Below are 13,395 nucleotides of genomic sequence, written 5' to 3'. Positions count from 1 at the left end.
AACTCCGCAGCAGCAGAATGGCTGGGACACAGATTCTTACCAAAGAAACAGCTTGAGTTCTCATTCTTTTTCTTCTTCTCATATTCCTCTGTTTTAATTCAATAAGATGTTGATTATTGTCACAATTGAAAATTCAACCCAGTCGCGCTTAGCCATTTCAATTACAAATGACAAGTGACGGCACGTAGGTTTCAAACTGATCAATACAAGATTTTGCCCTCGGCAAAGTTGAGATAACAAGGCAAAGGTAACTTATGATCACTTATCTTTTTTAATTTAAAGTAATTGCTCTGAATTGACTAATTACTAGGAAGTGGAGATTACAAGCTCCTAGCTATAGGTTGGTGTTCAGCTGGCGTATTAGCACAATGGCTTCTTTAAGGCGCCACAAGAGTGCTTTACGTTACGGTGTTGAATGGTCAGTGACCAGAAAAAGGTCACATATTGGGTCCCTCATTTGTAATATATCCAAATGTCCTCTTGAATAATTGGGCAGTTCGCCTACCAAGAACCACTCTCTTGATCGTAACTGCCCCCACAACTGACAGCTTAGGATTGTCCTTTTTAAGAGGATTTTGTCACTTTGCATTTATAATATAGGGACCCGCACGAGGTGGGATTTAGTCGTAATGCTATTTTGGGCATTTATTTCTAGGGATCATCCTATTGTTTACGATGCAGTGTTTCGTGTCAAAGAATAATCTTATATAAATTAGTGAATACAAAGATTTTAAATTTATTAGTTAAATTTTTTTTTTTGTAAGTTGTTAATCATGTTGGGACAGGGTTTTGACCCAATTTCACATACTATCATAGCAATTAGTATGTGAGCTTCACCTAAATTATCTACATATAAAGCTACAAAAGAGGGTTTACATATAAGAGAGAATGTTAAAAAATAGTCTCACACGGATTAGTAACTATTCACATACTATCATAGCAATTACTCGTATGTGAGCCTTCACCTAAATTATCTACACGTAAAGCTACAAAAGAGGGTTTACATATAGGAAATTTCACTTAAATACCCATTTAAAATAAAATATTTTTAAAAATACTGATTCAAAATATTTCTAAAACTATCCAACTTTGACCGGTTAAAGGCCTATGTGTGCAGTCAAAAGCGACACATAAGCTTTGACTGCTTATGTGTTGCCATGTCATATGTGCAATAAACATAGATCGACACGTCGTCTGCCACGTCATTATTTTACCATGTCATTTGACACGTCATTAAATAAAAATTAAATAATCCTCACTGTATTCCACCGCATCGTATTTCAAAATAAATTATTTTAAATGCCTTATGTGTCCCCTCCCATCTTTCTCTCTCCTCTCGCCGCCCCGCTCGGCCTCCTCTCCTCTCTTCTCCTCTCGCCCCCGCTCCTCTCGCCCTCTCACCGCCGTCACCGCTCGGCCTCCTCTCCTCTCCTCTCACCCCCTCCTCTCGCCTTCTCGCCGCCACTCGGCCTCCTCTCCTCTCCTCTCCTCTCCCCCCTCTCCCCTCTCCTCTCCTCTCCTTTCCCCCCTCTCGTCTCTCCTCTCCCCTCTTGTAGTGCCTGCTGCCGCCACTCCCCACCGCTCGGTGTTAGACTTCGCCCTCGACGCCCCCCTCTCAAAAAATTAAAAAATATTTTAAATCGATAATAAAATATGTTAAATTAGTAAGAGTAAATTTTTTTAATTAATTATATATTTATTTTATTTTTAATTATTTTAAATATAAGTTAAAAATAAATTTGAAAAAAAAACATATTGATAAATTTGATTTTTAAACTCAAAACTAAAATTTTCAAAAAATTTTATTAAAATAAAATTTAAATTGATAATAAAAAGGTGTTAAAATGGTAAGAGTAAGATTTTTTATAACTTATTATTTTAAATATAAGGTAATAAAAAGTATACCGGTACATTTATTTTTTAAACTCAAGTAAAAATTTTATATTTTTTCAGTTAATAATTATTTTTAATTGATAATAAAAGGTGTTGTAAGATTTTTAATTAACTAATATATATTTTTAATAATTTATTATTTTGTAAATAATATGATAAAAATTATACAAATAAATTGTATTTTTAAACTCTAATATAATTTTTAGGCTTCGAGACATAACATTTATTACTTTTCACAAAGATGAATGTCCAATATTTTAGATATTAGGTAATAAAAAATTATCTGTTTTTTTTATTTAAAAAAAATATTTAATTTTTATTTAATGACGTGTCAACTTACGTGGCAGATGACATGGTAAAATAATGACGTGGCGGACGGTGTGTCGATCTATGTTTACTGCACAGATGACATGGCGACACATAAGCAGTCAAAGCTTATGTATCGCTTTTGACTGCACACGTAGGCATTTGACCCGTCAAAGTTGGGTAGTTTTAGAAATATTTTGATGATCATCGGTATTTTTAAAAATATTTTATTTTAAATAGGTATTTAAGTGAAATTCCCTTACAGATAGGGAATATTAAAAAATAGTCTCCACATGGATCAGTAACTATAAATATCTTAAGTTTATTAGTAAAAACAGAAGATTCTGATATTTTTCTCTTTTGTACGGGGGAGTATTATAAAGCTCTTTAACCTCCTCGGTTTACAGAGGATAAGAGGAGCTAGGAACGTTTGATAGAGAAGGACCGCTCATTTGGGGCCGCTCCTGTTCTCACTCACAAACGAAAAGTCCACGTCGTCTAAGAGGAATCACTCGTTGCTTTATCTGACGATGATAAACCTTCCCAGGCTACATTCAGGACAAATGTCGTCCTCACACTTCACGGATTCGTGGGAATATTCCGCATTCAGCTTGTGGATAAATGGATTCTTCTCTGATGCTGCGTTTTCGTCTTCTCAAGTGTCAGCCCCTGAGCAACCTCTTAAACTCCCAAAGCATGTCGGCCTTCGTCGGAAAATATGCTGGTATACCTTTTCTTTTTAAAGCATTCTTACTCTTTATAATTGTCTCAGAGAGCCCTACGTGCGTCAAATTTACAGACTTACCGCGGCACAAATCTTAGGTGGTCTATTTGCTGAGTGATTCAATACGAGTTTCACGCATTTTGGTTGAGTTATTCAGACATTTATATACATCCAGTTTGAAATTCAACTTCAATTTTTTATCTTTCCTGTTCAGATGAGCTGATCAAGAATGCCAAGTACATTGCCACTCCTGGCAAGGGCATTCTGGCCGCCGACGAGAGCACCGGCACGATTGGCAAGCGCCTGGCGAGCATCAATGTGGAGAACATCGAGTCGAATCGCCAGGCGCTTCGGGAGCTTCTCTTCACATCACCCAACGCCCTGGCTTACCTCTCAGGGGTCATACTCTTCGAGGAGACTCTCTATCAGAAAACCTCCGACGGGAAGCCCTTCGTGGAGGTCCTCCAGGAGAATTCCGTCATCCCCGGGATCAAAGTCGATAAGGGTACTGTTGAACTCGCTGGAACCAATGGCGAGACCACCACCCAAGGCTTCGATTCCCTCGGTGCCCGTTGCCAGCAATACTACAAGGCCGGGGCTCGCTTCGCCAAGTGGCGTGCCGTTCTGAAGATCGGGCAAAATGAGCCATCAGAACTTTCGATACAGCAGAACGCCCAGGGCCTAGCTCGCTATGCAATCATTTGCCAGGAGAACGGGCTGGTGCCAATAGTGGAACCGGAGGTGCTGACGGACGGTAGCCATGACATCAAGAAATGTGCGGCGGTGACGGAGACGGTGTTGGCGGCCGTCTACAAGTCTCTCAATGACCACCATGTGCTCCTAGAAGGAACTCTCCTTAAGCCTAACATGGTCACTCCCGGGTCAGACAGCCCTAAGGTGCATTCATTCAGAAGCCTTTCCAAGAGAACTAGTCATACAAAATCAATAATTTTGTTGAATACGCTTCTTTCTTTCTTCGACAGGTTGCTCCAGAGGTAATTGCAGAATATACAGTGACTGCATTGCGCCGAACGGTGCCACCGGCGGTTCCAGGCATTGTGTTCCTTTCAGGCGGCCAAAGCGAGGAAGAGGCAACGGTAAACCTGAATGCCATGAATAAGCTGGAGGTATTGAAGCCATGGACATTATCCTTTTCCTTCGGAAGAGCTCTACAGCAGAGTACGCTCAAGACATGGGCGGGTAAGAAGGAGAACATTCCGACCGCTCAGCAGGCATTCTTGTCTAGGTGCAAGGCAAACTCGGAGTCGACACTTGGGAAGTACACCGGAGGCGGCGGCGGCGGAGGCTTGGCGTCTGAGAGTTTGTACGTTGAGGGTTATAAGTATTAAGCAGCATGGAGGTCACATGAAATATATTCACGAGTTATTTCTCCTCGGGTCTGTGTCACTCAGTCACTCTTCTTATAGCCTCCTTACCAGTGCGCGAGGTGCATTGTGCTCAGTGTAGAAGATGTAACCCACTGTTTTGAGCACCTAAAGTTAATTTATGTGCCAAATTGACTAGCATTATCACTGGCTTCTCTGTGCTGTGGCACATAATCTCTTCGTTCTCGTCTAACCTAAGCCCTTTGATCTGATCTTTCAGTATCACTAATGGCCCAAGAAACCATTCAAACACTTTGTCCTTAGGCCAGTTGCACTTTGTCAACTCTACTTCATCAGCTGAGCAAATTTTTCAGTTAAGAGATCAGGTAATTTGATACTTAATTTTTTCGTATTTCCCCTTCAGAATGCAAGCCCCTTTGTCAGCAACATCTATTAGAGCAGTGCAGTAGGATCCTGCCATTCAGTTCACAAGATCGAAAAGGCCAGTCCCATACCTGAAGAATTATGGTTTACAGTTTCATGATTAATGAAGGAGAGAAAAACTAGGAAATGAATCAGGCAAAGTCATTTTAGCTTCGTCCTTATCTTTTCGAATGCTTTATCAACCTCAGAATCTAGAGAATTTGGTAGGGACCGACCAACATACCTAAAAACTAAGAACAGGGTATTAGACGCCTTAATTCAATATTAACGAGAGTAATAATAATTGTAAAAGAAGAAATAATCGAGCATGAAAATACAAGATTTATTTAGGTTCGCCTTAAGGTGAGACTACGTCTTGTCTTTTGATGATGAAGTAGTTTACAAAAAAAATCATACGTACTTTATGGCAACGGAAATACAAGTGTGAAATTCTCAAATTATCCTTAATGAAACAATAGTCGATATATCATACCGACTCTGCGTAAGACGTTAATTAGACTCTATAACTTAACATAGGCATCTCACATAAACTGTGAACTGTAACAGATGAAGTTACGATTACATCTCATGAAACAACAGCTCTATTTGTATGCCTTATTTCTGGAGATATAAGCAAGGGAACCCGCGGATAAAGAGCTCTAGCAAATTAACATAAAACACAAAAAATATTAAATCCAGAATAGGAAATAGCAGCCACTTTGCCTTTAATAATGTCGAGGATCAAAAGCATGAAAAAGAAAGGCAGAAATGAAATAAAGCTCCATAAAGTGGCAGGAAAACCAACTGGGACCTCCATTGCTGGCAATGACAAGCGGCAGAGATTAGAGACAATACGCTGAGGAAGGAAGACGCAAATATAGGTGTGGTATCGAGAGGATAAAAATGGAAAGCAGACAAAATTTGGCTCTGGGAAAGGAGAAAAAGAAGAAGTGGACGAAGACCGAAGAGGGTGGTGTGTCTGCGGGCTCTGAAAGAGAAACTGGTTTTGCAGGAAGAGAAAGAACTACTGGGGACAACAAGGACGTACGTGACGGAAGATGGAGCTTAGTGAGCTCCACAAGTCCGCGATCGGGCGGGTTCTTCGTGATTCTTTTTGTAAAGAACGTTGCAGACGGGGACAGCTTGGTAATCGTTTCATCGTTTGTCCAGGGCAGCGGTGGCGGGAAGACAACAGGTGAGCTACGATCATTGAAAGGGCCTTAGGTCAAGTGTTCAACAAAAACGTTATAAAAATCAGTTGAGAGACATTGTGTCATTTGATGGAAGAACAGAGCTAAAAATGTCGAGGGTTCTCTATCCCCGACCTCTCTGGAACAAGGGAGTAGGTAGAAGCCTTTTCGTTCAGAGTCGATGACAGGGTGAAGGATATCCATTTTTCTAACCTCAATCAGTTACAAAGTCACGTTACAAAGTCACCATTAATTATTTTAAAATTATATTTATATTTATTAAAAATGATATTTAAAAATTAAAATTTAATTATACTAAAAAATGATTTGGACCGTGACCAACGTGGCAAAGGGATGAAAATGTAGACTCTACTTGTGGAGGAGAGGAGCTCCTGCCCCTTTCTTTCTAGAACTAGGGAAGAAAACTGTCCACAAAAGCAAAGGAATGCAGCTCCAGAGTTTGGATTTCAATACCTTGGTTAGATTAGGAAGTTCATTAACAATTGGTCAACACTCAAACAATTTACGATTTTCCTTCCCTTGAACGTTCGCGACTAATGTCCGATTTGATTTAATTTGCAGGCAGGAAAGACCTTCTGATCGTTACGACCAAAAAAAAATAAAAAAATCAGGTTCAGCGCAGAGAACTCTACAGTTGCAATCCTCCTCCCGTCTTGTTCTTCCAGAAAAGAATTTCAAAAGAAAAACACAGAAGAGAGAGCCTACAAAAATTTAAAAAGCCTTCGTGATTCATCTCTTAGTTCTGCAACCACGAGCTACAAGAAATCCATTGGGTGGCCCTGTCAATTCCATCTGGCATCGACCGTGCAACCCGTAAGCAACATGGCTGAATCCGTATCTCACACGAACTCTGAACGTTCCTCGGATATCATACCGAATTCGATTCGTCTGCACTTGTTTCTGAAGTTCCAGTGAATGATTAAGTGGCAAATAGACTTCACTGGAAATCATGTGCAGCGCCTCCAGTCTCGCTTCTCCTCGTCTCAGTGTGAAAGGCCGTAATCCTTGAGTTGAAATCAGCCTTTCAAAGAAGAGAAGATCTATGCTTAAATATTCAAACGTTACATCCATCTTACGGTTTGGATTGGAGAAATTGGCGAAGATGATGAGATCGCCGTTAAAGTACTCCGGCGTGTCGAGATAGACGCTTCTTAGGCTTGCGCTAGACGTAACAAAACTAGGGTTTCGTGGTTTGATCACCAGAAAGATCACGAGGATGGAGATACCTGCGAGAATGAGAAGCAGACAGAATATTACACAGATAAAGGCTGTAAACCAGACGAAGGGGTTGGTGCGCCGAGGGCGAAGCAGAATTTCCTTCGTCGTCGATCTAAAGCTGTGGTGACCAGTTGAGGTCTGATGCTTCATGGGATGAATGATTTGTCTTGGTAGAGATGGCGTCAGCGGCGGCGGCGGTGGTGGTGGCGGGAGGAGGTAAAGGGGAGAAGCCATGGATTTGTACTCCTTTTGGAGCGGCGTGGAGTGACTCATCTTAGGAGGCTTGGAGAAGATGGATCCTTGAAGAAGTAATGTGAGGTAGATGTGATCATTTGTTAGCTTTTATACCTAAATTTGTTCAACATTGGAACCGATCAATGGGATTAAAGTGAAAGAAAAGGGACTTTCGATTTGTGTAAATGGGCCAGTTTGTGCATTGAGATTGACAAAAGGTGGTGGGAGATTTGAATAAAAAGTGATACAGTGGAGGAAACTTGGACTGTAATATAATGCATTGCTTTACTGAGATGCATTATTGACTAAGAAATGGAAAGTGGTGAATACAGAAACGCTTTCTTTTTCCCAAAGTGCTGCAACTAGTGGATTGCATTGAGTTCCATGACATCTCTTACTCTAATACTTACTCCAATACTTTATTACAGTAAGAGCCGGAGACATGATAATGAGATTCCGAACATCCGTGCAGTGAGAAGAGGAACCAGGGACATTCTCCCTCAATATTCTTCTGTCTGAAGGAAGATACCTGAGAACGGAAGCTGTTGGTCAATCCCAGGATACGAGAAAGTGATATTGGAGCCCTTTACGACTGGCTATATCACGGGCTCGTTGAAATTGAATTTGGATCTTTTACGAAGTGGATGTGTGACATTAGCCGGCGAGAGAATATCCTCGTGCCGGGTGTAGCCTTGATCCTCCATGGTAGGGCCTATCGGCCAACTACAAAGGATTGGAAGACGTTTGAAGAAACCTTAATTGGTAAGTAACTGTATTTGGTGTAACAATCGGTTCTGGGATCGAAGAGAGAATGATAAAAGCAGGAAGAGAACATCGATGGCCTGTTTTTCTTTGTCCCAGAAAGTGGCGGACCAGTAGAGGAGAACAGGTTTGGGCGAAGAGGAAGGGTTGTTCGGAGCCCGCACAGTATAAGGGATCAATGCTTTGGCGTAGATGAACTGGATCTCGTAGTATGACTAAATTCTGGACCTGATCAGTCGTGCCAGACCTTAAATTGTTGTTTCTGAGTTCATCTCCTCCTACCTTCAGGATCTTGGTGATAATCTGTACGTAGCAGCGTCCATCGATGAAAACTCATGGAAATGTTCACCCATTGAACTTGGACCAGTAACAGAGCTATCGTTTGGAGAAGTCGAAAGATTTACATCATCAACAACAAGGCCTCGAACTAGCTCACCTTGTAAATGAAGGTTAACTATCGTTTCAGATAGAATTCAATGCAGGTAGCTGTATATAGTTGGAAAGGATTCCAACTTCAAATCGTAGGAGGCGAGAGATTCCTTGTTAATTTTGAGAGGAAAAAAAGGATTTTTAAGGTATCCAATTTTTTATGACTCAAGAAAAATTTCTCAAAATCTCCTTCAAGACAGTTTTTTTCCTTTTTTAGTGAGACATACATGGCCTTCAAGACAGTTTTTTTTTTCCTTTTTTAGTGAGACATATATGGCCTTCAAGACAGTTTTTTTCCTTTTATACTAAGACATACATGGCCTTCAAGGCCTCATATTCATTTAATATTACACAAGCATTATGCACATTGAGACATTCATCCTTTTTAGCACATTTAATGTGTACCTTGACCATGGTGGTCTCATACTCTTGGCATAAGGCATATAATTTGGAAACAGTCTCGATGTGAATTGCATTTTTTTCCCAACTTTTCTAGATTGAGGAGCTTGATCAAACTCTTATTTTTTTCAAGAAGATATTCACATTTTTCAATCAATCTTTCTACATCAAACTCATCATTATCATGTTCAAAGCATACCACATCTTCAGAGGCGATGAGAGCTATGTTTGCAACATCTTCTTCTAGATGAGCCGGCCACTAGAGATGGAGTGTATGAGTGGCCTGATAAAAACGGAATACAGAGGACGTTGAAGCAGAGTATAAACTTCTTTTGTATTCTATTTTTATCAGTGGTATTAGAGTTTGATTAGCGACTCAGGGGAAGAGCAGTCGTAGCCTTCGTCTTCCATTATCTCTCGTTTTTCCTGCGCCGCAGCCGTAGAAGGAGAAAGGAGAGAGCGAGACCTCTCTGTCACAGAGCTCTCTGTCCACTGAGTGTCGTCATCACTACCACCGATACCAGAGCCGAAAGAAAATTTCTGAACCCGTCGCTGAAGAAACAGAGCCGAAAATCCTGCGGTGTCTCCCGAAAATCATGTCGTCGCCGCAGATCTTCCTCTGTCACTGAGAAGAAATCCCAAAATCAGAGTCGCAAATCTCTGTCCGGGACGAAAATTGTTGTCGCCGCAAATCTTCCTCATTGCTGCCGTTGCCATCACCCGCCGAGCCACCCATCTCCGGCAGGATTCCGAACTCTGCCCTCCTGACCCGCCGAGATTAGCGCAGTCGATCGAGATTCCAATATAAATTATATCCTCTACTTTGTCGTTCTGTATTTCGTTTTTATCATGGCCGGCTCATAAATTTTTGCTTATCCAATTCTTGCCTTCTCTCGAGTCATCCCGCTCTTCCCATTTTGACACACGTTCTTTCTAATTATCATTAAAAAAATTCTACTCATATGCCAAAAGAGTTTTCGTGTCACACATTTCTTTGCAATAAAAGTCATACGATGCCCTTCTCAACTTCATCTTTTATCTCTACACAACCACTTAAAATTATTTTTCCTGATTTATGGACTTTTACGGTTCTGTGACAAGATGGTTTCAAATACTATGTCATTTTCATTTATCATTATACCAAATACATATGGTTTTACCCACTCAAACTAAAAATCTAAAGTTTAGGATTTTTTTGCTCGTTACAAGGCCATTGCGGAAAATTACTTCAAAACAAAAATTATCACACTTTATTCAGACAATGGAGGATAAAATATGGGCCTCAAAGATTACCTTTCTTTAAATGACATTTCTCACCTAACCACTCCACCTCATACACCTGAACACAATGACTACTCAGAAAGACGACATCGTCATATTGTTAAAACTAGTCTTAGCTTACTTTCTCAGGCCTCCCTTCCAATTACCTTTTGGTCCATGCCTTTGCCGCTGCTATCTATTTAATAAACATGATGTCAACCCCTACGCTCAATCTATCATCTCCCTATGAGTTATTTTTTCACCAAACGCCAATTTATTCGAAACTAAAGATTTTAGGTTGTTTATGTTATCCTTGTCTTCGTCCATATAAGTCTCACAAACTTGATAAAATGTCTAAACCTTGTGTATTTATTGGTTACTCCTTATCTCAAAGTACTTACTTGTGTTTTGACCCATCTACTTAAAAAATATTTGTTTTTTGTCATGTCAAGTTTATAGAGTTAGTCTTTTTGTACACCTCTCCCTCTTAGGTCAAACTCGTCCATATCGGGTATGGTCTCCTTAGGTACATTGATGGTTCCAAACCATGTCCACCGAAAACCTTTATTACAAATCTCTCCCCAAATTCAGGCCTCTCTCCATAATTGTACTTATCATTTATGCTCTAAACTGTATAAAAATACCACATTTAATCAATGCAAATATATAGTTCAGTTCAACTTCTAATAGCAGGATCAGAAAACTTTGCTCCCTCATTTATTTTTGGAAGTGAGGGAGGACCCTCCTCCCACTTTGCACATATGGTGACCTGGTTGGATAATTGTCAAAAGTTAATGGCTGAGTCCTATTGAATCCAATTCAACGTACTGATCAATCTGGTCCAAAGATCAAGGGCAGTCAATCTGTTGACACTTAAACTTAATTTTCTTAGTCGATAGGCAAAAGTTTAGGTGAGTTTTTGCAGCCGACCGGGCACAAACATGTTCCTAATTCTCAGTTGACATGGAAATGCAATGCAATGCAATTGATACAGTCTCTGATTCACAAATTGATACATTGCAATAGACATAAAAATTTTGGGTATTGTCTCTTTATGATGTGTAATAATATCTTGGTCGGCAGGGTTGATGGGTGGAAGTTTCATATCAAAAGATTAAGCCACCATGACTTCAAAACCCATGGGAATAAGGTATCAAGTTTAAGGAAGAAATAGACCCTACAGGGAGGGGAGGGCACGTTCTAGGACTTTTGGCCACATGAATTTTTTTATTCCAGGGCTTTAACTCCTCGAGTGAGTGCTACGCATTTCTAGCCAAGAGACAGGAATCAGGTATAGCTGCTCTTCTACTTCTAATGTTTTTTCTGTTCTTTTCAAGTTAGTGGCTCTGAATTGGGCAAGAGTCCTGTCACTGGAGCAGAGAATAGAGAGGGACGGAAAGCTGTTAATATAATAAAATAGTTGCTGCTAATAACTTATACTGATGAGTTGGGTTGTCTCTTGTCTGGTCCCCTCTCTCGTTAAGGGAAACATAAAGTGACAGAGAAGATTTTAAATTCTTCTCTGCAAATCAATGAATCGACCTAGAGAAATTGGTGAGTCTGTTCTAGTAATAAATAGATTCGGGCCTTTTAGGTCAGAACATTTGTTGCAATGAAAGATAGTTGAGAAAGACGGAGGGAGGGGATCGGCTGGACCGCTCGCTCTCAGTCCAAGACTTTACTGCTACTATTTCTCCTCTGGTAAACCGTAGAGCTATAAATGAGTAATAAATTACAACAGTGCCATGCATAGACTAAATATTTATAACGAAGCCAACATGTCTACGTCGGCCGGGGCTTTCATGGGCGATGCAAGAAAGAAAAATGTATTGCCAGATGGTATAGTCTGCAATCCTGTATTTGTCAGCATATATCTCATCATAGTGGGGGCTTCTTGTTAAATGCCACATTGCAATCGAGTTCGAGCCCAAATTTTTTAATAGAGTTTGAGTTTGAGCTCGAGTTGAGTTCAAACTCCTACTTACACTTAAAACTACAAAAATTAAATAAAGAGAATATTGTAATGATTTTGTACCATTGAACTTCAAGCTATCAGAGAGGATTTCGAGACTTTGAAATGGAGCATATTAATATGATAAACAACTTAATAGACCTAAAAGAAAGAACAAATACCTTCATCAATAGTGTTTATTCCATTAGCAAATAACAACATTAGTTATTGAAGAACCTAAAAGGGTTGAACGATTGATCATCTTTGAGGTTTGAGGTTAATAAGGGTAACTATTAACCAACTAAAGAGGGAATTGACGAGAGAAATTAGAGTAAAGGGTATTTTCATAAAAAAAAAAATATGCTAATAAGTCAACTCATGAACTAACAAGCCGAACTTTGAAAATCTCGAGTTTGGCTTGTTATTTTTAACGAGTCTTAATTCAAGTTTGAGCTCTAACCGAGTTCAAGTAAAAACTAAACTGAGCCAAGTTTTTTTCAAGCCGATCTCAAACGATTTGTCAACCAGTTTGGCTTGGTGCCACCCCTAGCAAGAAGGCCATTTTTTGAGCAAGACCTCCTCCTCCTTTCTCTTAGAGGGGAGGGTCTTCTCTCTCTTTTTCTTTCTCTCATATATATAGGCTCCCTTATGTGGCAACTTGACCATTACTATCTGATATTTGATCGTATTTAATTACGTGTTTTGATAAATATATATTATTTTAATATTAGTAGTTAATAATGTAAATTGGGTAATGTACTTGCAAATAACAACTTTTACTCGACTAGGTGAAACACTTGAGTGAAATGGTTCTCATTTAAATTAACTGATTAGGTGAAATGGGATTTTTCTTTGAGATACCCAATGGATTTCTTAACTACGGTATAGCAAACCTTTGCAGGGTCATGCATGAATTGTAAACAGTATCACATATGCATGGTGGGGGTTGGCAGTGAAGAGTGAGGGGATGCCACATTGTCTTCGAAGTTAACAAAATCTCACGGTAGGTTCGAAGTTAGGTGAGAAGCTTTTTATCATACAAAAGAAAGGAAAGAGAATAATGTATAGTAATAACGAATGGATATTAAGATTCATCAAACACAATATGTCAAGATGACTACTATTTGGATGATAGCATTTATATACATTTACTTAGATTTCATGTGTGATTTTAGGTATAGAAAACAAATGCAACCAAAAGTGTGTAAGTGTGGATAAAGAGGTGTTTTGTGATAAAGAAAGGTATGTTACCATGAATAG

General features: G+C 39.6%; 2 protein-coding genes across 2 annotated transcripts; one reads left to right on the top strand and one right to left on the bottom strand.

Annotated features, from left to right (window-relative positions):
• Nucleotides 1–2,866: 2,866 nt before the first annotated feature.
• LOC137935919 (fructose-bisphosphate aldolase 5, cytosolic) lies at nt 2,867–4,522 on the top strand. Its single transcript, XM_068780335.1, has 3 exons — nt 2,867–2,923; nt 3,138–3,820; nt 3,907–4,522. Exons 1-3 carry the CDS (start codon nt 2,896–2,898, stop codon nt 4,270–4,272), a joined length of 1,077 nt encoding a protein of 358 aa, XP_068636436.1. The 5' UTR covers nt 2,867–2,895; the 3' UTR covers nt 4,273–4,522.
• Nucleotides 4,523–6,469: 1,947 nt separating this feature from the next.
• LOC137937155 (NDR1/HIN1-like protein 13) lies at nt 6,470–7,461 on the bottom strand. The gene has a single exon (XM_068782236.1). It carries the CDS (start codon nt 7,371–7,373, stop codon nt 6,612–6,614), a length of 762 nt encoding a protein of 253 aa, XP_068638337.1. The 5' UTR covers nt 7,374–7,461; the 3' UTR covers nt 6,470–6,611.
• Between the last annotated feature and the right edge of the window lie 5,934 nt (nt 7,462–13,395).

This window comes from Aristolochia californica, unplaced genomic scaffold, assembly GCF_029961685.1.
Source record: "Aristolochia californica isolate CCGP_79_NKW_82.1479 unplaced genomic scaffold, dmAriCali1.0.hap1 SCAF_7, whole genome shotgun sequence".
NCBI classification, from domain to species: domain Eukaryota; kingdom Viridiplantae; phylum Streptophyta; class Magnoliopsida; order Piperales; family Aristolochiaceae; genus Aristolochia; species Aristolochia californica.
This window is presented reverse-complemented; position numbering and strand designations above follow the sequence as displayed.